Source organism: Apus apus, chromosome 16 (assembly GCF_020740795.1).
Source record: "Apus apus isolate bApuApu2 chromosome 16, bApuApu2.pri.cur, whole genome shotgun sequence".
NCBI lineage: Eukaryota > Metazoa > Chordata > Aves > Apodiformes > Apodidae > Apus > Apus apus.
The window spans coordinates 39696-64719 of record NC_067297.1 but is presented as its reverse complement, the minus strand read 5'-3'; the positions used below and the strand labels follow the sequence as shown (position 1 = coordinate 64719).

The 25024-nt window shown below is 51.2% G+C and overlaps 2 protein-coding genes across 2 annotated transcripts; one reads left to right on the top strand and one right to left on the bottom strand.

Annotated features, from left to right (window-relative positions):
- Nucleotides 1–2533: 2533 nt before the first annotated feature.
- On the bottom strand, nucleotides 2534–9240 carry LOC127391468 (PHD finger protein 7-like). The gene is made up of 8 exons (XM_051634267.1): nucleotides 9138–9240; nucleotides 8865–8956; nucleotides 8678–8779; nucleotides 8299–8456; nucleotides 8055–8217; nucleotides 7815–7921; nucleotides 7158–7276; nucleotides 2534–2538 (listed from the first exon to the last, which is right to left on the bottom strand). The coding sequence occupies exons 1-8, from the start codon at nucleotides 9238–9240 to the stop codon at nucleotides 2534–2536; spliced, it is 849 nt and encodes a 282-aa protein (XP_051490227.1).
- Nucleotides 9241–18815: 9575 nt separating this feature from the next.
- LOC127391467 (feather keratin Cos2-2-like) lies at nucleotides 18816–24662 on the top strand. The gene is made up of 2 exons (XM_051634266.1): nucleotides 18816–18866; nucleotides 24336–24662. The coding sequence occupies exons 1-2, from the start codon at nucleotides 18816–18818 to the stop codon at nucleotides 24660–24662; spliced, it is 378 nt and encodes a 125-aa protein (XP_051490226.1).
- Nucleotides 24663–25024: the final 362 nt, after the last annotated feature.

Sequence of the window (25024 nt, the reverse complement as noted above, 5' to 3'; positions counted from 1 at the left end):
TGACTGATAGGTGCCCAACTTCAGGAACATCAAATGAAAATGTAATAGATGTTGTTTGTTGTTGTTTTTTTAAAGCCCAAATTAAACATATGTTGCACAGATAATCGTAAGCACTAATCATTTATAGCCTGGGGAACTCCCAATTTCTACATGCTGCAGGAGAGAGGGAAGACTTTTGCTTATTACCTGCAATCCACACCTTGTCACAGCACACAGTGAGACTGACTGCTCTCATTCAGGATCTGGGCCTGGACATCCCAGTATAACTGGATGTAAGGAGCTTCCCAGTCATATCCATTTCCTTACACATATTGGAGGTTTTGGTAATTGTGATGGCACACTGGTGCTTCAGATGAAAATGATCTTTCTGTAGAAGCTGAGTTCTATATTAAGGTGAAAGTAGAAATCTTTGTCCAGGTGGCCAGCAGAAACTCTAAAGAACCAGATTTCAATAAAATACACTTCAGAGATACTGCTGTTGGCAAGCTTTAATTTATAACATCCACAGTGTACCAGTGTGGGACAAATAGCTCTTGCACATTTCTTGAGCTTCCTGGCCCTATTCTTGCTATGCTGTTAGGAAGATGTTAGCTTTTTTTCCTGTGTTTTCTGGCAGCTTCTCATTTCCAGTTTTAACTTCCTTTTCATGGCAATTTTTTTGATCTTGTACCCAAGTATTTTCATTTGAGTTACATTTCTTCCCTGGAATTACTTTCAGCAGTGCAGTTCACGTGTCCTCTCTAAAATTTCCATTTTGTTTGGAAAAGCAACCCAATAACTTTTAAAGTGCTAATAAAACATTCTCAAAACCTTCCTCATAGTCCTTTTCTGGAGCTACTTCAAGTTGATTTTTAATGTAACCTTCTTAGCTAGACCTGTGTGTAACATTAGGTTTTAGAAATGCCTTTAAGAAACAGGAACAGAATGACCTCTAGGGGCAAGCAGGGTCCACTCAAAAGCTTATCACATTGTTCAGGAGGCTGCATCACTACCCTGCAAATCTCTCACCTGCTGCAGTCCTGGCTAGACTTTCATGCTACATTTAAGCCTGTTGATACCAATGTGTGTTTTCAGTTCCCCTTAGTCTCTCTCTCCACTTCCAGCTGTTTCTTAAAGCAGAAATACTAAGAAGTACAAGTTGCATTTTCTACAACATAATATTTAAATTATTAAATTATTTAAATTACTGGTAATGTTGCTGATTTATGTATTTAGTAATCAGGCAGGAAAACAACTTTTGGGTCTCATGGTGATTGTTGTTTCAGGCCAACTTTGATTCACCCTCTTGCTCATTATAGCACATGGCCGTATGGGGCTCCTGTCAGCAGGACCATGATTGTCCTTGCTGCTTCCATTGTTGACTGCCAGCCTTACCCTGAACCCAAGGTCATCATCCCCTTCCTACAGATTTGCCCAGTTTCTCTTGCAGAGTGGAACAAGGACACTGTGCTCATGGCAGTCGGTCCTTCTCCTAGTGTGAGGGACAGGGTCCTGCCTGCACATCTTTGAAGGATTGTGTATTGCTGCTGTTTCTTAAGTGGAGACTTGAAACTCCATGTCACCAGTGTCAGATCCAAAGTTTGGTTTTATGGCAACAGGATCAACATTTCCCTTTTTTTTGCAAGCCCCATAGCAAGGACCTTTGGGGTGCCACTTGCTTTCAGCTACCTCACAGGACTATTCTTTCTCATGCAGTGGGGTACACTCTGTCTTCTCTTCTGCTGCTGCCTTACCCAAAAGTCACAGCAAACTCTGCCAAGAAAGTCTTTCTAGTCTCCAGGCCCTGGGGTATCTTGATCTACTCAGGCAAGTACCACTTACCTTGAAATGCCTCTTGGCAGCATGTGATTTTGTTTGTCATCTCAGAGTCCTGGTCATATGTGACCTAACTTGTTTGAGGCCCGCTGTATGGGATGAGACCGGACCAACAGCTGTTGGATGATCTTGATCTCATCAGCAAAGCTGCACCTGCATGGTGGGAGCAGGGGATATCCTCCTCTGAGTCTGCACTGGAAGAATGGCTACAAGAAAACTCCTTAGCACTGCTTGGGAGGCCTGGTGGACTAAAGGTGCCTGTCACATTAGTGGAATGAGAGACCAGGTTCATGGGAGGCTCTGGAAGCCCAGGCTGCATGTCCAGGGGTCCCTGCCCTGTGATTTCAGTGTATGCAGAAACCAGCAGTTTTGGCCCACACCAGCCCTTAAACGCTCCCTCTTCACCCTTGACTGCATTTCACTGAACACAACAAATAATAAATTCACTGTCCCCTTGTCCTGCCAGGAGCCCCCCACTGTGGAGTGTCATCACTTTGGCTGCCCCAGAAAAGGACAGAGGGTGAAGACAGGGGTATTAAAACCCTTCTAAGGCTGCTGTTGATATGTGACACACTGAGCAAAGAACCTGAGCAGGGTTGTATAAGTATAGCAGGTGTATTGTGCTGTAGAGACAATTATTCTTACTGGGAAGGAGCAGCCTGACTCCAGTGGCTTGGGTAGCTGGGACTGGAGGCAAAAAAACCCCAGAAACCCTGGCTTAACCTGGAAGAAGGGTGTGTGGGCACCAGTCAAGGGGGTTTGCACAGTGTACCCAGCCCTTGTTTTTCCTGTTTCTTCTTTCTAAGAAGCTGTGGCCACTTAGCAAGCAGAGATGGTGCAGGACTGCTACACCTGGGGCTGGGTGCCCAGTGGAGCCTGTGCTGCACGTTGTGCTGGTTTAGGTTGTGGGGTGGGCTTGGCAGCAGGGGAGGGGCCCCAGGGCCCTGTAAGTAGCTGAAAAGCTTCCCCAGCTCCAAATGTCTGGCCTAGCCAAGCCATTAAAGAGACAATAGATGCACCTCTGCAATTAACAGATGAAAGAACTAAGACCTGAGAGCAGAGAGGCAGGTAGAAGAGCTGTGCTGGAGAGGTGAGAGCAGTGCCAGAGTGGAGATGCCCAGGTTGGTGAAGAAGAAGGGGAAGGATGTGCCTGAGAAGTTCCCCTGCAGCCCATGGTGAGATGGCAACTGTCCCCCTGCAGTCCTGGAGGAACAAGGCAGAGCATCCCCTGAAGGTGCCTGGAGAAGCTATAGCCCATGGACTTGGATCTTCAGCTGTGGAGGACCACAGGCCAGGGGAGGTGCCTGTTCCCGAAGCCCCTGTGACTCTGCGGGCAGCGCTGGAGCAGCTCCAGGCCTGCTGGGAAGGGCTGATGGAGCAGAGGTTGGTGGAGGACACTGCCATGGGAGGGACCCCGTGGGGAAGCAGGGCAGGCTGTGAGGAATCCTTCTTGCTGAGGAGGAAGGAGCAGCAGGAACCACCAGCCCATGACCTGACTCTAAACCCCATCCCCCTGTGCCTGGGGGGAAGGAGGGAGAGAAATGGGGAACAAAGTGATTTGGGCCCGGGAAGAAGGGAGGGGGTGGGGTAACGTGTGTGAGCCCTGCTCTGTGCGTATCTGTGTCCTGTCTGCATTTGATTAGTGTGAACTTAAATTGGCTTTTTTTTTTTTTTTTCCCCTAAATTGAGTCTTTTTGGCCCATGACCATAATTGGTGAGTGAACCCTCCTTATCCTTGTCTCAACCCACAAGCTTCTAGTTGGGTTTGTCCTCCCTTCCCCTCGTGTGTGTGCATGGAGGGGTGGTGAGTTGGTGGCCACATGGCTGGTTCTTTGTTGTTGCTCACTCCCAAACCAGGACACACAAGGGATGGGGAGGGCTCTGCAAACAGCTGTTGAGCAGCTGCAGCAAGAATCCAGGCTAGGGCCAAAGCCACCACACTGGCACTTTGTCCTCCTGGCAGGCCCTGGAAGCCCTGAACACCATGCTGGAGGAGTGGCTGCTCAACATTCCCACCTCCAGGCACAACAAGTTGCTGCAGATGATCTTCCAGGTCTGGCATGTGCAGAGAGTGGGGCTGTTCCTCACCCTGGGGGACAGGGATTGTCCACTCTGGAGTGGATGGTCCCCAGGCCAGTGCCACAGAGACTGCAGGGGGGTGTCCACCTCCCTGAGGTAACAAGGGGCTGCCCACCAGGCTCTTCTGGAGCACAGTGGCTGAAGAGGGTGGCATCTGCCTCCTGCCTGGCCACAAGACTGGTCTGGGCATTTGTCCCAAGCCTGAGAGGGCCCCTCGGGGCAGGAACCCCCCTCCAGCCTTTGCTGTAGAGCAGAGGGAGCCTTGGTGGGCTGTGTGAGTCCAGCCCAGGAGCTGAGCTGTGCTGCTCCTGCTGGAACACGTGTCTGCTCCCATGGCAAACCAGCAGCTTCTCTCTTCCCAGCAGCTGCTGAGCTTCACCACCTCCAAGGAAGCCTCTGTGTGTCAGAGGAGCATGGGGAGGATTGGGAATCTGCTCCATTTTCTGGGCTCATGGAAGGTAAGGACCAGGCGTCCTCCAGCCAGGCCATCTTCCCTCCCTGCAGCTCTCCCTGTGCGGGGCTGCTGCCCAGCTGCTGCTCTGGGAGCCCTCAGCCCTTCTGCTGTTCTGCCTCCCTCACCCAAGCTGCTCCAAATGAGCACAGGCGAGCCTCCAGTAGGGACACCCAGATCCCAATGCTTGTACAGCTGCTGGGACAGCTCCTCCTGCTCACGTCATTCAAGGAGTCAGGGACCTGCAAGGTGGCTTTTGATGTTCTTCATTCCCTCTTCATACTCATCCAACAGAACTGTAAGAGAAGCTGTGGTGGGCTGCACCCCTCTGCACACCAGCATCACCCAATACATCTGCTTGCCCTCTCGGGCATTGTGACAGACCGTTGTTGGGCTGGGTGGGGGCACCACCATGTCCCCATCACTGCCGCTCCTCTGCTCCTGACCCACATGCTCTCTCCCAGGCTCTTGCTGATTCCATGTAGCTGAGTAGCTCCTTCAAACATGAGGCAGCCCCAGTCCTCCTTCTTCTCACCTCCCCTCAAGAGCCGGTGCCCCTGCCTTGCAGCTCTCCAGCCCCCAGAGCCTTCCCCCCAGCACCACTTTTCCAACCATGGTCTAATTGTGGGATGGCCCCAGAGCTCCAGGTCTGTAGGGTTTCTCAGGCCAGGAGCATTGGGATGCACACACTAGCAACAGGCCCCCCTTTTCTTTACCCTGCTGCCAACCAGCTCTTCCCCTGGCTGGGGCTCATAACCTCCCTCCTTGGCCATTCCTTCCTCCAAGATCTGCTCAGGATTTGTTCAGCTTGCCAACAAAGCTGCTGGGTCTTACAATCTCCTGTGTCTTTGCCACCTCAGTGACGACACTGCCAGAGGAGGATGAGGAGCTCCATGATGGTTGGGAGGCTCAGGACATGGCCCTGCTCATTATGACCAGTGCCACAGATATCACCAAGGTGAGGAGCTCACTGAGCTGCCCCCTGCTGGGACTCTTGTGGACCCTAGACCCTTAACCCTAGATACTAAAATGTAGACCCTAAAACCTTGATCCTCGGCAATTAACTCCAGACCCTAGACTCATAACTCTAGACACTTAAACCTACAGCCTAAACCCTACACGCTAGACCCTAGTCACTGGACCCTAGACCTTTAAACCTAGATACTGAGACCTAGACCCTAGATCCTTGACCCTGGGCACTTAAGTTCAGACCCTAGACCGTAACTCTAGACCCTTAAGCCCACAGCCTAAACCCTACACATTAGACCATAGACACGGGACCCCAGACCCTTAACCCTAGATACTAAACCATAGAATCATAGAATCCTAGGGGTTGGAAGGGACCTCGAAAGATCATCTAGTCCAACCCCCCTGCCAGAGCAGGGTCACCTAGAGTACATCACACAGGAAGGCGTCCAGGCGGGTTTTGAATATCTCCGGTGAAGAAGACTCCACAACCTCTCTAGGCAGCCTGTTCCAGTGCTCTGTCACTCTCACAGTAAAAAAAAAAAAAATCTGATATTCACCTTAAACCTCCTATGCTCCAATTTGCATCCATTACTCCTTGTCCTATCACTGGTCATCACTGAAAAAAGCTTAACTCCATCTTCTTGACACTCACCCTTTACGTATTTCTAAACATTGATGAGGTCACCCCTCGGTCTCCTTTTCTCCAAACTAAAGAGACCCAGCTCCCTCAGCCTTTCCTCATAAGGCAGATGTGCAACTCCCTTAATCATCTTTGTGGCTCTGCGCTGGACTCTTTCCAGCAGTTCCCTGTCCTTCTTGAACTGAGGGGCCCAGAACTGGACACAATACTCCAGATGCGGCCTCACCAATGCAGAATAGAGGGGGAGGAGAACCTCTCTTGACCGACTAACCACACCCTTTCTAATGCACCCCAGGATGCCATTGGCCTTCTTAGCCACAAGGGCGCACTGCTGGCTCATGGTCATCCCCACCAACTCCTGGCCAAAAATCCTTTTCACCCTTGGAGACAGTTCCCCTCCATCTTTGGCCAGCAGGCCCCATGCCATGTGAACATGCCCATTATCAAAGGACCCAAAACATCTCAGTTAAGACAAGTGATCCTCTTGACTAGAAAGGGCATCCTGGGCAGTTGAACCCAAGCTGTCCAACAGAGGAGGCAACTCTCCTCCTTGCCTTCACCTACACTAGAGACACCTGTACTTTTCCCTGCAGGGAATAAAAGATGAGGGGGACCTTGTGACTTCAGTGTGTATCTGGCTGTGTGCCAAGAGCAGCTATGGAGAGGGCCCAGGACAGGGGATGTTTGGAGGGATCTTGGGGTCTGGACCTGACACAGAATGTCAGTGTTTCCATTGGTCTAAGGTTATCTGCTGCGGCAAGTAGACTCCAGGGGAAGCAATGTGGACTTAATATACATTAGAGGAATGAATTTTATTTGTTATTGAACTGTGCTTTCCTCTGTTTTTTTTTTTTGTTGGTAATTAAGAAACATCTTCTGTGTCTGCAGGCAGCTCCTCCTCCAAATGACAGAGGAGACAGTGCCAAGGGGCTGGAACTTGCAGCTACAGCCTGTAGTGGAGGAAGTTCAGATTTCACCAAGGTGCTTTAAGTCCCAGGAGTTTGGTGAGGGAAACTGTGGGGTTGAGGTGAGGGTCCCTGTGCCAGGGGACTGGAGTCTGTGCTGGCTGAGGCAGGGGACCCTGTGAAGGAAGGGCCAGGGAGAGGATGAGCACAAGCCCTGTGTGTCACTCCCTCCCCAAAGCACAACTCAGCACCTGTCCCCCAGTCCCACGTGGCCTGTCCCCCTGGCTGCACCCCTCACCAGTGCCTGTATCACTGCAGTCACTGCACTCCCAGGAGTTGGCATCTTCTCCCAGGGTGCTGCAGAGCTGGTGGGTTCCACAGGAGCCATAGGAGCTGCAGAGCAGAAGTCTCCAGGGCCTGGGGGAGCAACAACATGCAAAGTAACCAACCACCCCCAAGATGTGCGGGGTGCCAGCCCTGGCGCTGTGCTGAGTCCACCTCCACCCTGTTTCCCCCAATCCTCCTTGGCAGCCACTGTGCCCGGCTCGGCACCCCAGAGCACCTCCATCCCTGCCCAAAGCAGGGGATGAAGGCATTGTCTGTCACTGGGGCTGTGAAGACTGGGGCCACTGGCACGCACCCGCTCTCCTGCGCCTGCTCTGGCTCCCACTAGGAGCTGTGATGCTCCTAGATGTCACTGAAGGGCTGGTGATCTTCACCATCCTGGAAGGCCTCGTTGTCCCAGGCCGAAGTTCCTGGACGCTCTGGTTGTCCTGGGCCAAAATCCTCAAAGATCTCATGCTCCCAGGAAGCATCTCTGTGGGAGTCAGGGAATGTTCAGCCCTGGGGAGGGTCCCTACCCCGCACCCCCCACCCCCCCCAGCATCTGGGGAGGCAGGAAGGGGACTGACTGGAGCATCACAGAGGGGCATGAGGCAGAGGGCAGGGCACTGACCTGTCAGGGATTTTTATCCCCAGCCGCAACATCTCGGGCAGGAACTGCTCCGTGTCTCGGCAGTGCGGGCAGCGGAAGAGGTGCGGGCCTGAGCTCAGCGCCATTGCCTGGGACAGAGCAGCCATCAGCACCCGTGGCAGCTGGAGGGGGGGCCCCTTCACCTCCCCCTTAGCCCCAGAGCTGGGCGATGGGGTGACAACCAGGGGTGATGACAGCAGGGCTGGGGGCAATGCTGCCTACCTGGATACAGCTGCGGTGGAGCCAGGCGCTGGCGCAGGCAGGACACACCAGGGTGTCAAAACAGGGCTGCTCCGACACTGGCTCCAGGCAGAAGAGGCAGGGGGTCCGGTGCTGCTGCATTCCCCGCAGCCGCTGTACCGGCCGGTGCTTCGAGCAGAAGGACCTGTGGGACACAGAAGACAGTTCAGACCCAGCCCTCCTCTGTCCCGGCCCATCCCCATCCTCATGGGGCAGCTCCACTCACTTGTACTCCCCAAAGAACTGGGAGATGCACTCTCCCTCCCTCCCACAGGGGAAATGAAAGGTGCGGGAGCAGCGGCGCCTGTGGCTCCAGCCGGATGAGCGATGCAGCCGACCCCGGCAGGTGACCGAGGCACCCGGCTGGTGGCAGAAGCAGCACCTCTGGGGACAGCACAGAAGTGGACAGCGTCAGTGCCGCACGCACCGGGGAGCCCGTTTCGCCCAGCACAACCCTGCCATGCTTCAGTGGCCACCTGGCCGGTGACACTGGGCCACAGATAAAGACATCCATCCTTTCCAAATCCCCCATTTCCACAGAAATGGGCCTTTTTGAAGGAGGAAAATGGGGGCCATGGTGGGGACATATGCCCCCCAAGACTCACCTTCGTTGCCACCCGCTTTATCTCCTGTTGGATGTCAGGAAGGAGAAAGCCGTAGAAGCCCTCGTTGTCAGCTCCCCTCTGAGTCAGCCCACTGGCATGGTACTGCAAGAGAGGCCAAGAGGGTTCATGCCTGGGGCTGCTGGTGGTGCAGGATGGGGAGCAGGGGCATCAAGTCCCAGGGACTCACCAGGCAGTTCTCATGGACAGAGAGCCTGTCCTGACGACATAACTCTCCAACCACCATGGGGTCTGCATCTGCTCGCTGGCACAGCCTGCACACTGTGGGGGACAGTGGCACCATCACCCCTAGCACCACACCGTGGGTCTGGGGCTTAGCACCAGGAGCAGGATGGGGCACAGGCTGGAGCACCTTCCCATGGCACAGGGGCCTCTGTTTGCACAGCTGGGCACTGGCCAAAATCCCCTCTGATGTGTGTCTGGAGGGATGCTCCACGCTCACCTTTCTCATTGGGGTCTTGACGCCTCCTCTTAGGCTGGGGAGGCCCACAGGAGGCTCCCGTGTTCTCCAGAGGCATCAGGCGGCGCCCTGACCGTAGCTCCATGACTCTGGACTGGATGCTAGGGCAGCGTTTGCTGAATGTAGGAACTCAGTGCAGTCCAAGACTGTGCTGATGCTCCAGTGTCAGTGTGCAACACACCACAGAGCAGTGGGCTGCTGGGGTATTTATACAAGCTGGGCAGGGTGGGGAGTGGATTGTGACATCGTGCAGCACCATGACATCAGTTACCAGGTGACTATGTGTCATGTCCTACAAGGTGGGTACAGCTCTCTAGAGCTGGAGGCGCAAAATAAATATAAATATTGATCCAGAAAAAATTGTGTCTACTCGGCAGAGGAAGACGGTGCCACCAGCATCCACCAGAATGGATCTAGGCACTCAGAGGGTGTCCCCACAGAACAGCAGAATTCCTTACAGCAGGCATTCCTAGTCCCTGTTCAATGGCTTCTTTCTTCTCCAAGGACCCTTGTATTTTTTCCTAAAACTACAGATAAGCTCACACAAAAGGGTTTTGCCACTCACTAGCAGTAGGCCCAAATCATAGAATCATAGAATCCCAGGGGTTGGAAGGGACCTCGACAGATCATCTTGTCCAACCCCCCTGCCAGAGCAGGGTCACCTAGAGTACATCACACAGGAAGGCGTCCAGGCAGGTTTTGAATGTCTCCAGCGAAGGAGACTCCACGACCTCTCTAGGCAGCCTGTTCCAGTGCTCTGTCACTCTCACAGTAAAAAAAATTTTTCTGATATTCACCTTAAACCTCCTATGCTCCAATTTGCATCCATTACTCCTTGTCCTATCACTGGTCATCACTGAAAAAAGCTTAACTCCATCTTCTTGACACTCACCCTTTACGTATTTCTAAACATTGATGAGGTCACCCCTCGGTCTCCTTTTCTCCAAACTAAAGAGACCCAGCTCCCTCAGCCTTTCCTCATAAGGCAGATGTGCAACTCCCTTAATCATCTTTGTGGCTCTGCGCTGGACTCTTTCCAGCAGTTCCCTGTCCTTCTTGAACTGAGGGGCCCAGAACTGGACACAATACTCCAGATGCGGCCTCACCAATGCAGAATAGAGGGGGAGGAGAACCTCTCTTGACCGACTAACCACACCCTTTCTAATGCACCCCAGGATGCCATTGGCCTTCTTAGCCACAAGGGCGCACTGCTGGCTCATGGTCATCCTCCTGTCTAGCAGGACCCCCAGGTCCCTTTCACCTACACTGCTCTCAAGCAGGTCAGCCCCCAACCTGTACTGGTACATGACGTTTTTCTTCCCCAAATGCAAAACTCTACACTTGCCCTTGTTGAACTTCATCAGGTTATTCCCCGCCCAAGTCTCCAGCCTGTCTAAGTCTCTCTGAATGGCAGCACAGCCTTCTGGTGTGTCAGCCACTCCTCCCAGCTTGGTGTCATCAGCAAACTCGCTGAAGGTACACTCTGTACCCTCATCCAGGTCACTGATGAAGATGTTGAACAACACCGGTCCCAGTACCGACCCCTGAGGGACTCCACTAGTCACAGGCCTCCAGCTAGATTCTGCCCCATTGACTACAACTCTCTGACTTCTTCCTTTCAACCAGTTCTTGATCCACCTCACTGCCTGATCATCAAACCCATACTTGATCAACTTATCTACAAGGATGCTGTGGGAGACGGTGTCAAATGCTTTACTGAAATCAAGATAGACCACATCTACCGCTCTACCATCATCTATCCACCTAGTAATTTCCTCATAGAAGGCTATAGGGTTAGTCAAACATGACTTACCCTTGGTAAAACCATGTTGACTGCTCTTGATGACCCCCATGTCCTTGATATGCCTAGAGAGAGTGCCAAGGACAAGTTGCTCCATCACCTTTCCAGGGATGGAGGTGAGGCTGACCGGTCTATAGTTACCCGTGTCCTCCTTCTTGCCCTTCTTGTAGACTGGAGTGACATTTGCTATCCTCCAGTCCTCAGGCACCTCTCCTGTTACCCATGACTTACCAAAGATGATGGAGAGTGGACTAGCAATGACCTCCGCCAGCTCCCTCAGCACCCTTGGATGCATTCCATCCGGACCCATCGATTTATGGATGTCCAGATTACTCAGCTGATCCCTAACCCAATCCTCATCTACCTGGGCAAACTCCTCCTTTATCTTGACTTCTTCTGGGGCTATATGAATCTGGGGCTCATGGGGAAAGCACGCAGGAGTAAAGACAGAGGCAAAGAAGGCATTCAGCACCTCTGCCTTCTTTATATCCTCTGTCACCAGGGCACCCACCTCATTCAGCAGTGGGCCTATATTGCCTCTGGTGTTAGTTTTGTCGGCTATGTATTTGAAAAAGCCCTTTCTATTATCCTTAACCCGACTTGCAAGGTGAAGTTCCAAGGAGGCCTTAGCTTTCCTAGTTGCCTCCCTACATCCTCTGACAACAGTCCTATATTCCTCCCAAGTGACCAGCCCCTCCTTCCATGATCTATAGATTTTCCTTTTCCGCTTGAGTTTGCCCAGCAGTTCCTTTTTTAACCACGCTGGTCTCCTAGCTCCCTTACTAGATGTTCTACCCATTGGGACACACTGATCCTGTGCTTGCAAGAAGTGGTCCTTGAATGTTGACCAGCTATCTTGAGCCCCTTTACCTTCTAGCACCCTGTCCCATGGGACTTCCCTTAACCATTGATTGAGGAGGGCGAAGTTTGCTCTGTGGAAGTCCAGGGTTCTGGTCCTGCTGGGTATTCTGTTCCTCCCACACAGGATCCTGAACTCCACCATCTCGTGGTCACTGCAGCCAAGGCTGCCATTGACCACCACTGCTTCAACAAGGCCCTCCTTGTTGGTGAGCACAAGATCCAGCAGTGCTCCTCTTCTAGTCGGCTTGTCCACCATTTGCATTAAGAAGTTGTCATCAATGCACTGGAGGAACCTCCTAGACTGTGCAAGGCTGGCTGTGTAGGTCTTCCAGCAGATATCGGGTTAGTTAAAATCTCCCATGAGGACCAAGCACTGTAGTTGTGAGGCTGCTTTCAGCTGCCTGTAGAAAGCCTCATCAACTTCCTCATCTTGATCAGGAGGTCTGTAGTAGACCCCCACAACTGTATCACCCATACCAGCCTGCCCTTTAATTCTTACCCACAGACTTTCAACTTGCCCCTCATCAGCCCCTGCACAAAACTCGATACATTCTAGTTGCTCTCTCACATAAAGAGCAACTCCACCACCTCGCTTCACCGACCGATCTTTCCTAAAAAGCACATAGCCATCCATGGCCACATTCCAGTCATGTGAGCTGTCCCACCATGTCTCTGTTGTTGCTACCAGATCATAACCCTTAGACCTCACACAGACCTCTAACTCTTCCTGTTTATTCCCCATGCTGCGTGCATTGGTGTACAGGCATTTCAGGAAGCAAGCAGAACACACTGGTGGGACCAAATCCTCCTTAGACCACCCTCCTTCAGGCCCTGGCATGTTCCTCTTGGGCTTGTCCCTAACAGACCCACTTTTCTCCCCTTCCCCATTCACATCTAGTTTAAAGCTCTCTCAATGAGCCCTGCCAAGTCCTGCCCCAAAAGCCTTTTCCCCCTCTGGGACAGGTGCATCCCACCTGCCACCATCAGGCCAGGTGTCTCATATAGCAGCCCATGATCAAAAAAACCAAAGCCCTGCCTTTGGCACCAGTCTCATAGCCATTCATTGATCAGTAAAGTCTTCCTGTTTACCTCTCCACCCATTCTTGCAGGAGGTATGGAGGCAAACACTACTTGCGCTCCAGACCCCCTAACTAGCCGTCCCAGGGCCCTGAAGTCTCTCTTCATTGCCCTTACATTTCTTGTAATAATTTCGTCACTGCCAACCTGAAAAATCAGCAGTGGGTAGTAATCGGAGGAATTGACAAGATGAGGGAGTTTCCTTTTAACATCCCAGCCCCAGGGAGGCAGCAGACCTCCCTGTGGGATGGGTCTGGTCGACAGATGGGCCCTTCTGTTCCCCTCAGAAGGGAGTCACCCACCACAATTACCCTCTTTTCCTTCTTAGTTGAAGAAGTCCTAAGGCGTGGGGCTGAGTAACAAGTCCTAGGTGCTTCACTAGACAGATCTATCACTCCAACTCCATTTTCCTGTCCCTGAAGTTCCAAGGCCTCATACCTATTCTTCAAGAGCAATTCAAGGGCAATTGGGAGGGTTTTTGCTTGCCTCTCCGAGGACGGGCCTCCCTCCATTCCTCCATGTCTCTAAAGTTCTCTCCTTCTGTCTGATGACAGGAGGGGAGGGGATCCATCACTTGTTCCAGAACCTCTTCCTTCTGCCCTTGCCTCAGGGTTTGGCTCCACCAGTCTATTTCACTCTCACATTCTCTGGTAGTTCTTAGTCTTTCAACCTCCTCCGTCAGTTTAACCACCTGCCTGAGGAGATCATTTATTTGCTCACACCGCACACATGCGGTGCCACGGGCTCCCTCCGGTACCAGTGCCAAGCTCAGGCATTCGCTGCAGCCAGAGACCTGCACGGCTGTGTGCCTGCTCAGAACCTCTGTCTGAGTTCCCACATCCTTTTTCAATACGGTTTTAGGGCGTGTTGTGACCATGCTAGAGAAAGCTACCGGTGTTCTCTGCTCCCTGCCTCCACTCGCGCCGCTCTCCGCATGCCCTTGTGCCGCTTCCTGTGAAGGCCGCTGCCGCTCTCCGCTCTGCGCTGCCGCGTGCTCCGAGGGAGCTGCCAAGATGGCCGCTTTTAAACCTTGCCGCCGTTCTCAGCCACGGCCCCGCCACCTCAGCCTTCCTGTTCCTCGCAGGATTCCCGCTCAGACTCGGGTCTCCTCGCTCTGCCCCGGCTTCACCGTCTCCGGGAAGCCCGGCCCCTTCTCTAATCTTCAGTAATTAAAGTAGCAGCTCTCACCGCTGCCGGTGGCGCTGCCGCTCTCCGCTCTGCGCTGCCGCGTGCTCTGAGGGAGCTGCCAAGACCTGTAACCGTAGACCCTTAAGCTTACAGCCTAAACCCTAGACACTAGACCCTATATCCTTAACCATAGACATTAAACCCTAGACCCAAGAGCCTTGACCCAGGGCACTTAACTCCAGAGCCTGGACCCATAACTCTAAACCCTTATGCCTACAGCCTAAACCCTAGACACTGGTCTCCAGATACTAAACGCTTGACCATAGAGCCTTGTCCCTGGGCACTTAACTCCAGACCCTAGACCCGTAACTCTAGACCCTTAAGCCTACAGCTTAAACCCTAGAAACTAGACCCTAGACACTGGACCCTTGACCCTGGGCACGTAACTACAGACCCTGGACCTGTAAGCTGACAGCCTAAACCCAAGACACTACACCCCAGACACTGGACACTACACCCTAGACCCTGGGCACTTAACTCCAGACACTAGACCCATAAGTCTAAACCATAAAGCCTACCGCCTAAACCCTAGACACTAGACACTAAACCCTAGAACTTAAACCCTTGTCCCTGGGCACTTAACTCCAGACTCTAGACCCATAACTCTAGACACTTAAGTCTACAGCCTAGACCCTAGACACTGGACCCTAGACCCTTAACCAAAGATACTAGACCCTTGACCTTACGCACTTATCTCCAGACCCTAGACCCGTAACGCTAGACCCTTAAACCTGCTACCTAAAACCTGGACACTAGACCCTAGACACTGGACCCTAGATACTAAACCCTAGACCCTAGAGCCTTGACCCTGGGCACTTAACTCCAGATCCTAGACCCGTAATTCTAGACCCTTCAGCCTAAAGTCTGAACCCTGGACCCTAGACACTGGACCCTGGGCACTTGACCCTCGGAACTTAAGTCCAGACTCTAGACCCATAACTCTAGACTCTTAAGCCTACAGCCTAAAACCTAGACACTAGACCCTAGAGCGTAGACCCTAGACCCTTATCCCCAGGTACTAAATCATAGACCCTAGAGCCTTGCCCCGGTGCACTTATCTCGAGACACTAGACCCGTAACGCTAGAGCCTGAAGCCTACAGCCTAAACCCTAGACAGTAGAGCCTACATACCAGACCCTTGACCTTGGGAACTTAACTCCGGACCCTGGACACTTAACCCTAGACTTTTAAGCCTACAGCTTAACCGTAGACACTAGTCCTTAGACACTGGTTGCTAGACACTGGACCCTAGACTCTGGTCCCCAGATACTAAACCCCTGACCACAAAGCCTTGACCCTGGGAACTTAACTCCAGCCTCTAGACCCATAACTCTAGACCCTTAAGCCTGCAGCCTCAACCCTAGACACTGGACCTTAGACAATGGACCCTTGATCCTAGGCACTTAACTAGAGACCCTGGACACTTAAACCTTGACCCTTAAGCCTACAGCCTAAACCCTAGACACTGTACCCTACACACTGGACCACAGACACTGGGCACTTAACTCCAGACTCTAGACCCGTAACTCTAGACCCTTAAGGCTACAGCCTAAGCCCTAAACAGTGGACCCTAGACCCTTGTCCCTTGACACTGGTCCCTAGACACTTAACTCCAGACTCTAGACCCATAACTCTAGACCCTTATGCCTACAGCCTAAGCCCTAAAGAGTGGACACTGGGCACGTAACTACAGACCCTTGTCCCTTAACCCTAGACCCATAAGCCTATGGCCCAAACCCTAGAAACTAGACCCTTAACACTGGACCCTTGACCCTGGGCACTTAACTCCAGACCTTAGACCCATAACTCTAAACCCTTAAGCCTACAGCCTGAACCCTAGACACTAGTCCCTAGACCCTAGATTCTGGTCCCCAGATACTAAACCCCTGACCACAGAGCCTTGTCCCTGGGCACTTAACTCCAGACCCTAGACCTGTAACTCTAGACCCTTAAACCTACAGCCTAAACCCTATACACTAGAGCCGAGACACTGGACCCTAGACCGCTGACAGTGGACCCTAGATACTAAACCCTAGACCCGAGAGCCTTGACCCTGGGCACTTAACTCCAGATGCTAGACCTGTAATTCTAGACCATTAAGCTACAGCCTAAAGTCTAGACACTGGACCCTAGACACTGGACCCTAGACACTGGACCCATAACTCTAGACCCTTAAGCTACAGCCTAAACCCTGGACACTGGACCCTTCAACTTGGGCACATAACTCTAGATACTAGACACGTAACTCTAGACCCTTAAGCCTACAGCCTAAACTCTAGACACTTGACCCTAGACACTGGACCCTAGACCCTGGACCTTAGACACTGGATCCCAGGCCCTAGACCCTGGGCCTAGACCTTGGGCACTTAACTGCAGACCCTAGACCCTTATGCCTAGACCCTTAATCCTACAGTATAAACTCTAGACACTAGACCCTAGACACTGGACCCCAGATACTAAACCCTTGACCATAGAGCCTTGTGCCTGGGCACTTAACTCCAGACCCTAGATGCGTAACTCTAGACCCTTAAGCCCACTGCCTAAACTGTAGACACTATACCCTAGACACTGTAACCCAGACCCATAACCCTAGATACTATACCCTACACCCTACAGCCTTGACCCTGGGCACTTAGCTCCAGACCCTAGACTTGTAACTCTAGACCCTTAAGCCTATACCCTAAACCCTAGACACTAGACCCCAGACACTGGAATCTAGACTCTTAACCCTAGATAATAAACCCTACACCCTAGAGCCTAAATCCTAGACCTTTTACTCTAGACATTTTCCTCTAGAAACGTAACTCTGCTCTCTTGCTTGGCCCTTATTCCTAGACCATAGACCTTAGATTCTTTACCCTAGACCCTTGATGCTGGGTGCTTAACTCCAGAATCTAGACCCTTAAGTGTAGACCCTTTAGCTAATAAACTGGGAGCAGCAGAGCAATTGGCTAATTGGGAAAGGCCAGTAACTCCAACCTCAGCTGGGTTAGTTCTCACCTTGTTAATGAAATGATTGATTACAGCTGAGCAGCACCTCACCTGCTAAACTTAGATGTGCCTGCTAAAAAGGTTAAAAGCCTGCCTTTGTGGCCAACAGAGCAGTGCCATCCTGAGGGCATGAAGCAGAATGTGGCCAGCAGGTCAGGGAGGTTCTTCTGCCCCTCTGCCCTGGTGAGGCCTCATCTGGAGAACTGTGTGTGTTTCTGGGCTCCCAGTTTGGGAGTGACAAGGAGTTACTGGAGAGGGTCCAGCCCAGGTGTGCAGAGATGCTGAAGGGACTGGAGCATCTGCTGGTGAGGAAAGGCTGGGAGAGCTGGGACTGTTCATGTGGAGAGGAGGAGACTGAGGGGGGATCTCATGAGTGCTGGTCAATATCTAGAGGGGGTGGCAGGAGGGGGGACCAGACTCTTCTCAGTGCTGCCCAGTGATAGGACAAGGGGCAGTGGGCGCAAGCTGGAGCACAGGAGAGTCAAACTGAACATGAGGAACACCTTATTTCCTGTGTGGGTGATAGAGGCCTGGGACAGGCTGCCCAGAGAGGTTGTGGAGTCTCTTTCTTTGCAGACATTCCAAACCCAGCTGGATGTGTTCCTGTGGAACCTACCGTAGGGGATCCTGCTCTAGCAGGGGCTTGGACTGCATGATCTCTAGAGGTCCCTTCCAACCCCACCACTCTGTGATTCTGTTTGGAAAGGCATGGTAGTGGATACACAGAAAGTTTTCCTTTGCTCTATGGAGTTTTTGCAGCAGAGTTTGATGAGGGGTTTTATCTGACACTGTCACCGTTTGACTCAGGTCCGACAACAATGCTCTCGATCCCCTCCCCCCCCCCACCCAGGCAGGGAAGGAGAGAGAGAAAAAGAGAGAGACTTGGCTGGATTGAAAACTAAACTACACAGCTTTAATTAAAACACTAATGAATCACACAAGAAAATATATACAATTATATACAGATATATTCAGATATGGGCAAAAGCCTCTCGCCTCCCCCCACCCCCAGCAACTCCCACAGCACTCCCCTGAACTGGAAAGAGTCCCGAGAAATCCCGGAGCCGCTGCTGGAGAAAGCAGAGAGTTATGAGGGTCAGGAGAGCTCGAGCCTAAGGGTCGGCGGTGATGGATGAGCAGAGTCCTCCCCGGACGCCGGCCATGGACGGAAGAGAGGGAAGAAGAAGGAGGAAGCTGTCTTCTAAGATCTCTGTCCTTCCTTTGAGCTTACGTAGATATATGGAATGGAATATCTTTGGCCAATTTTGCTGTCTGTCTAACTCAGCCTCCCACGGGGGGGGGTCAGAGATCTCCCCATAGTGTCTGAGCCGGCGGAGTGAAGGTGTAACCTTGAAACCTCAGTAGTTAGAAAAACATTCCACTGTCTTATCAGCCTAGCAGAACACACAGTTGCTAGTTAAAAGAAAGCTTACTGAAGGAAAAAAAAATCAGTGAAAAGAAAAATTGGCTTAATCCTGGCTCAAACCAGGACAGACACTTTTAGTCTCTGAAGTGTGGAACCTGAAAAACAACAGGCCCTTTTAGATTAGCAGACATTGAAAGGCAACTGCAAAGCCCAACATGCTGATTTCAGCATTCTGCATATATAGGTCAATATTTCTCTGAGTAGTTTTGGGCTTCTTCTCTCCAGTCCTGCTTTTATGGATGAGTATGAGAAGATTGAGGAGCAGCTGCAGAAACAATACAGCACTTAGCTGGAAAAATTCCGGAATCTGACCTACATGGTGCAGGTCCTGGATGATCAGCGACAGACAGAGCATGAGATGTTTGAGGTAAAAGAGTTTATAAATGCTCAGCAATGCTGCATATCCTGTGGTTCTTGGCTTTAGAAAAAAAATCTTGTCATGCCCCTTTGCCCAAGCACCACATTTGGTAGAGGCAGCTCTGAGGGTCTGATGCCCACAGCCTAAACACTAAACCCTAGACCCTTGACCCCTGACTTTTATTCTAGATGTTTTGCTCTAGAAGCTTAACACTAGACTCTAAAAGCTTGGCTCTTATTCCTAGATTGTAGACCTTAGACTCTTTACCATTAAAACCTGGATCCTGGACCGTGGGTGCTTAACTCCAGACCCTAGACCCTTAACCCTAAACCCTAGACCCTTAATCCTAGATACTAAACCCTAGATGCTAGACCCTTGACCCTGGGCACTTAACTCCAGACGCTAGACCTGTAATTCTAGACCATTAAGCTACAGCCTAAAGTCTAGACACTGGACCCTAGACCCCAGATACTAAACCCTTGACCATAGAGCCTTGTGCCTGGGCACTTAACTCCAGACCCAAGACGCGTAACTCTGGACCCTTAAGCCCACTGCCTAAACTGTAGACACTATACCCTAGACACTGTAACCCAGACCCATAACCCTAGATACTATACCCTACAGCCTTGACCCTGGGCACTTAGCTCCAGACCCTAGAACCGTAACTCTAGACCCTTAAGCCTACAGCCTAAACCCTAGACACTAGACCCTAGACACTGGAATCTAGACCCTTAACCCTAGATAATAAACCCTACATCAAACTGTCAGGGTGTTTTACATGACTTATTGAGAGATTTTAATTTAACGGGACCAAGGGTTCGCATGTGGCGTTCACCTCACTCAGAGGATTGGCCACTGCTGGACCGAATCTTAAGAGTGGAAATTAAGAATAACCACCCCTCATCACACCCACAAACTGTTACTGACGCCAATATGTAAATTTACAAACTAAACAGTCTATTTATAGGAAAGGCCAAAACATGGGGACAAAGGTTCATGAAAAGTAAATAACACAGACTTGTATGGAAAACAGTAACAAAGCACACTCCCAAATTGGAGAAAATTACAGAGAAGTAACAAAGTATATGTAGTCTTAAATAGGGGAGAATGGTGAAGATAACTACAGTAAGAACAGTGAGGGGGCTTGCCTGACAGAGGCCTCCTTGAAGGGAGTCACGATATGCGTGGCAGTATGAGGGCACTAGGACCACGCAAGGGAAGCGGGAAAAAGAAAGGTGGAAGACTCATTTTACCATTTTCCTGAGATAGGCCAGGAGTTCAGGGGATTGCGCAAGCAGTTCTCCTTTCAACACGATTATCGACGAACATGCAGAGTAAGGAACTGCTCCACGCCCAGCCGATTGATGTTGGTCAGATCCCTCATGGACGTAGTCTTTCAGTCCTGATGAACAGCTTGTTTGATATTCATGGGCGATTGTATAGCAACCAAGTGTTCCAACAACACTAAGCAGCAGGCTCCAGCTCCCACCAACCAGCAAGCCTTAGCTACCAGGCTGTCTTTTAGAGTCCAGGGTCCACAGTCTTAGGTGGTGCCCAGTGCATTCTCTTATTTGCATATGAGCACTGTCTGATCAAGCAGCTGTTCCCATGTGCTCGAGGGTCTGGGCCTGGCTGTCAGGTGTGATCTGCAACATTGTTGGCACTTCGCCTGTCACTCAGGCAGGCAGCTCTGTCCTTGTATTTGTCCTTGAAGAATACAAAGGAAGGCGGTGGCCATTTCAGGTCCATGCAACCTGATGGCCTAAAAGTGAATTTTTAGTCTCTATGTAGGAAAGAACCATATTCTAGAGGTTAAGAGGCTTTTGCACATTCCTGAACACATCTGTATATAACTGTACATATTTTTCTTTTATCATAAGTGCTTAATTAAAGCTGTCTAGTTTTCAATCCAGAAAGTCTCTCTCTATATATAACTTTATCTCTCCTTCCCTACCTGGGGGAGGGGGTGGGGGTCAAGAGCATTGTTGTCTCTAGTTTAATTGCCAATTCTGAGTCCAACTGTGACAACAATTTATTGGCGCCCAACATGGAGCTCAATTTTAAGCCCAGGCTATAAATTCTCACTAATTGGGAGTGTTTAAAATTCCATGTCTAATGGGAGGAAATCCTCAGATAGCAATGGGCAACACTTCTGCTGAATTTAATGACAGACTGAAAACTGAACAGACATTTTCTGTAATGTTTCTGCTGGACATTTTTCCCAACATGCAATCATTCATGAGGTATGTAGCCAGGATCATACTGCTCTGTGTAGCTGCTCGTTATTGTTTCATGGTTTATTGATAGAATTGATTCCATAATCAACCACATAATTACCAGCCTAGTGATCATAGGGGTTTTGATACTTACTTTAATGGGAGTACTGTATGTGTAAAATTACAGTATAGATATTCAAGTGAACGTAAAGGTCTATGTTGGTAATGGCTGTAGCAGGTTCAGTTTTACTTCTCCATTTTCTCTCAAGCTGAATCTCCCAGCTCTTGGTTTGAATAGCATTGTTGCAGTAGGGATGCTTCTGCTGAATGTTTATAATGTATTGTGGATGCGTAGGGTGAGATGTTGTTCCACTCACTGCCAATCCCCCACAGGCAATGCTGCTGCCACTTGCTGCTGTCACCATGATGCTGCTACCACCACCGATGCCGTTGCCACCATGGGTGCCGCTACCAAAACAGTTGCTTCTGCAAAGATGAAGTGCATTCCCATTCAATTTCAACTAGTAAGAATGTATTTGAGAAAAACAGCTGTGTGAGAGGTGATCTATGATAACAATTGACTTACAAATCCTGGTGACGTTCTGTGTGACACACAAATGTTCCAGAGGTTTGCGCAAGCTGTACCAGCAGCACATGCCTAGATATTCTCCTTCATGGGATGCACTGATGGTGATGCAAGACCAACTGTGCATGAAGTGGCTTTCAGAGCACAACAGTATGGAGACATAATCTCTGATTCCCATCAGTTCCACACCTCAGCCATTGAACAAATAACTAACAGAAACAATAAGATGCCAAACAAATGGGAAAGTAAACTCCAGTGACTCCCTAAAGACAACTGGTCACATGTTGCAGCCACTAAGAGGAGATGCCCTGCTACGAGACAGCAGCAAGGGAGATGGGACCCACTTTGACACCACCTGTGGTCTCTTAGAGGACATGAGAAGCTGGGACAAGAGGCCCACTGATGTTCTCCAGATACACATGCCAGAGCTACTAAATGGAACAAAGGCAGGAGAGGGTTCTTCCAGGAAGAAGGCTGCACCAGTCTCCACTGGCTGGTCCTCCACCCAGGATGGTGTGTCAGCCTCCAAATGCTCAACATTAGAGGTGCCCTGCCTCTGGCCAGGAGGAGGAGAGGGGCAACCAAGTTGACTGGACTGTGTGGATTCGATGGCCTGGCACATTAGAACCACAGAAGTACCAAGCCTTGGTCGACACTTCCTAATATCTAACCTAAATCTCCCCTCTCTCAGTTTAAAACCATTACCCCTTGTCCTATCACTATCTTCTCTGATGAAAAGTGTCTCCCCGGCTTTTCTCTAGGCTCCCTTCAAGTACTGGAAGGTGCTATAAGGTCTCCCCTGAGCCTTCTCTTCTCTAGGCTGAACAGCCCCAATTCTCTTAGCCTGTCTTCATAGCAGAGGTGCTCCAGGCCTTTGATCATCTTGGTGGCCTTTCTCTGGATCCTCTCCAACAGATCTGTATCTTTCTTGTGGTGAGGGCACCAGAACTGTACACAGTATTCCAGATGTGGTCTCACTAGAGCAGAGTAGAGGGGCAGAATCACCTCCCTGGCCCTGCTGGCCACACTTCTTTTGATGCAGCCCAGGATGCAGTTGTCTCTCTGGGCTCCAGTACACACTAAAAGTTCATGTCCAGCTTCTCATCTACTACCACCCCCAAGTCCTTCTCCTCAAGACTGCTCTCCAGCCATTCTGCCCCCAGCCTGGATGTGTGCCTGGGGTTGTGCTGACCCAGGTGCAGGACCTTGCACTTGGCCTTGTTGAACTTCATGAGGTTGGCACTGGCCCATCTCTCCAGCCTGTCAACCTCCCTCTGGATGGCTTCCCTTCACTCTTGGGTGTCAACCACACCACACAGCTTGGTATCATCAGCAAATTTGCTGAGGATACACTCAAGCCCACTGTCCATGTCTCCAACAAAGATCTTAAACAGCACTGGTCCCAACACTGATCCCTGGGGACACCACTTGTCACCTGCCTCCATTTGGACATTGAGCAACAAGTCTCTGGGTGGGGCCATCCAGCCAATTTCTTATCCACCGAGTGGTCCACCTGTCAAATCCACGCCTTGTCAGTCTGGAGATAAGAATGCTGTGTGGAACAGTATCAAATGCCTTGCACAAATCCAGGTAGATGATGTCAGTTGCTCTGGCACCATCCACCATCTCTGTAGCCTTGCTCTAGAAGGCCACCAGATTGGTCAGGGATGACTTGCCCCTAGTGAAGCCATGTTGGCTGTCACAAATCACCTCTTTATTTTCCATGTGCCTTAGCAGACTTCCCAGAAGGATCTGTTCCACAACCTTGCCGGGCACAGAGGTGAGACTAACTGGCCTGTAGTTCCCTGGGTCTTCCTGTTTCCCCTTTTTAAAAATAGGGGCTGTGTTCCCTTTTTTCCAATCAGTAGGAACCTCACCAGACTGCCATGACTTCTCAAATATGATGGACAGAGACTAAGCCTCTGCCAGCTCCCTCAGGACTCGTGGGTGAATCCCATCAGGTCCCATAGATTTATGCACCTTCAGGTTCTTTAGATGGTCACGAACCTGCTCTGCTCCTACAGTGGGAGGTAATTCATTCTCCCAGTCCCTGCTTTCACCTATTGTGGTCTTTGTGTTGAGGTTGGAGCACTTGCCAGAGAAGACTGAAACAAATAAGTCATTGAGGACCTCAGCCTTCTCAATACCCTGTGTTACTATCTCGCCCTTTTCCTTCGTGAGAGGGCCTACCATCTCCTTGGACGTTCTTTTCTCCCCAACATACCTAAAGAAGCTTTTCTTATTGCTCTTAACATCCCTAGCAAGATTTAATTCTAGCAGGGATTTGGCTTTCCTAACCTGATCCCTAGTTGCCTGGACCACCTCTCTGTAATCCTCCCAGGATACCTGCCCTAGCTTCTACCCCTCGTAGGCTTCCTTCTGCAGTCTGAGCTTTTCTAGGAGCTGCTTACTCATCCACACCAGCCTTCTGGAGTTTCCTCCTGACTTCCTCTTAGTTGGGATGCAACGTTCTTGGGCCTCAAGAAGGTGATCCTTAAATAGCAGCCAGCTTTCATGGGCCCCTCTACCCTCCAGGATGTTATGCCAAGACGCTCTCTTGAGCGGATCTCTCCACTTCCTGCTGCCAGTTCATGCCTTGGCTCCATCATGGTGGGCTGACAGGCTGCTCCTCGCCAACCCCTTGTGTTCTGCTTCCCCCTTCGCCCCCTCTCCCAGGTGCAGCTCCAGCCCCAATGCATGTCCTGCTACAACCAGTGCCTGCCATACCAGCCCTGCAGCCTGGCCCTGCTGGCCAACAGCTACAATGAGCCCTGTGTCAGGCAGTGCCAGGACTGTTCCATTGTCATCCAGCCCTCCCTCGTGGTGGTGACCCTGCCCGGCCCCATCCTCAGCTCCTTCCTGCAGAGCACCACCGTGGGCTCCTCAACCTCCACTGCCGTTGGCAGCATCCTCAGCTCTCAGGGAGTGCCCATCAACTCCGGGGGCTTTAGCCTCTCGGGCACTAGCAGCCGCTACTGCGGCAGCAGGTGCCTGCCCTGCTAAAGCTGCTGGAGATGGCCCTGGGGAAGGCCCCAGGGACTCACAAGATGGTTCTGCACTGGGGACACAGCCTTGGGTTGTTTCTTTCTGAGGGGCTGAGCAAGCCCAGCAGCCCTTGCAAAAGAATGGGCCCAGCCTGGGCTCTCCAAAAGCACAGTCCATGCCTGCCTTTCCCTTCTTCCACTCCTTCCTTTCTCTCCAATGTCCCCGTTCTCTTGTGCTCTGCTAGGCCGTGAGCAACACGAAGGCTGGGGAGGACCTGCTGGCCCTGCTACCTCTGTGGGGCAGGCAGATGGACACCTGGCAGGATCTATGTTGCAGCCATGGGGTACAGGTTCCTTCTGTTCCCTGCTGCTCCTGGCCCT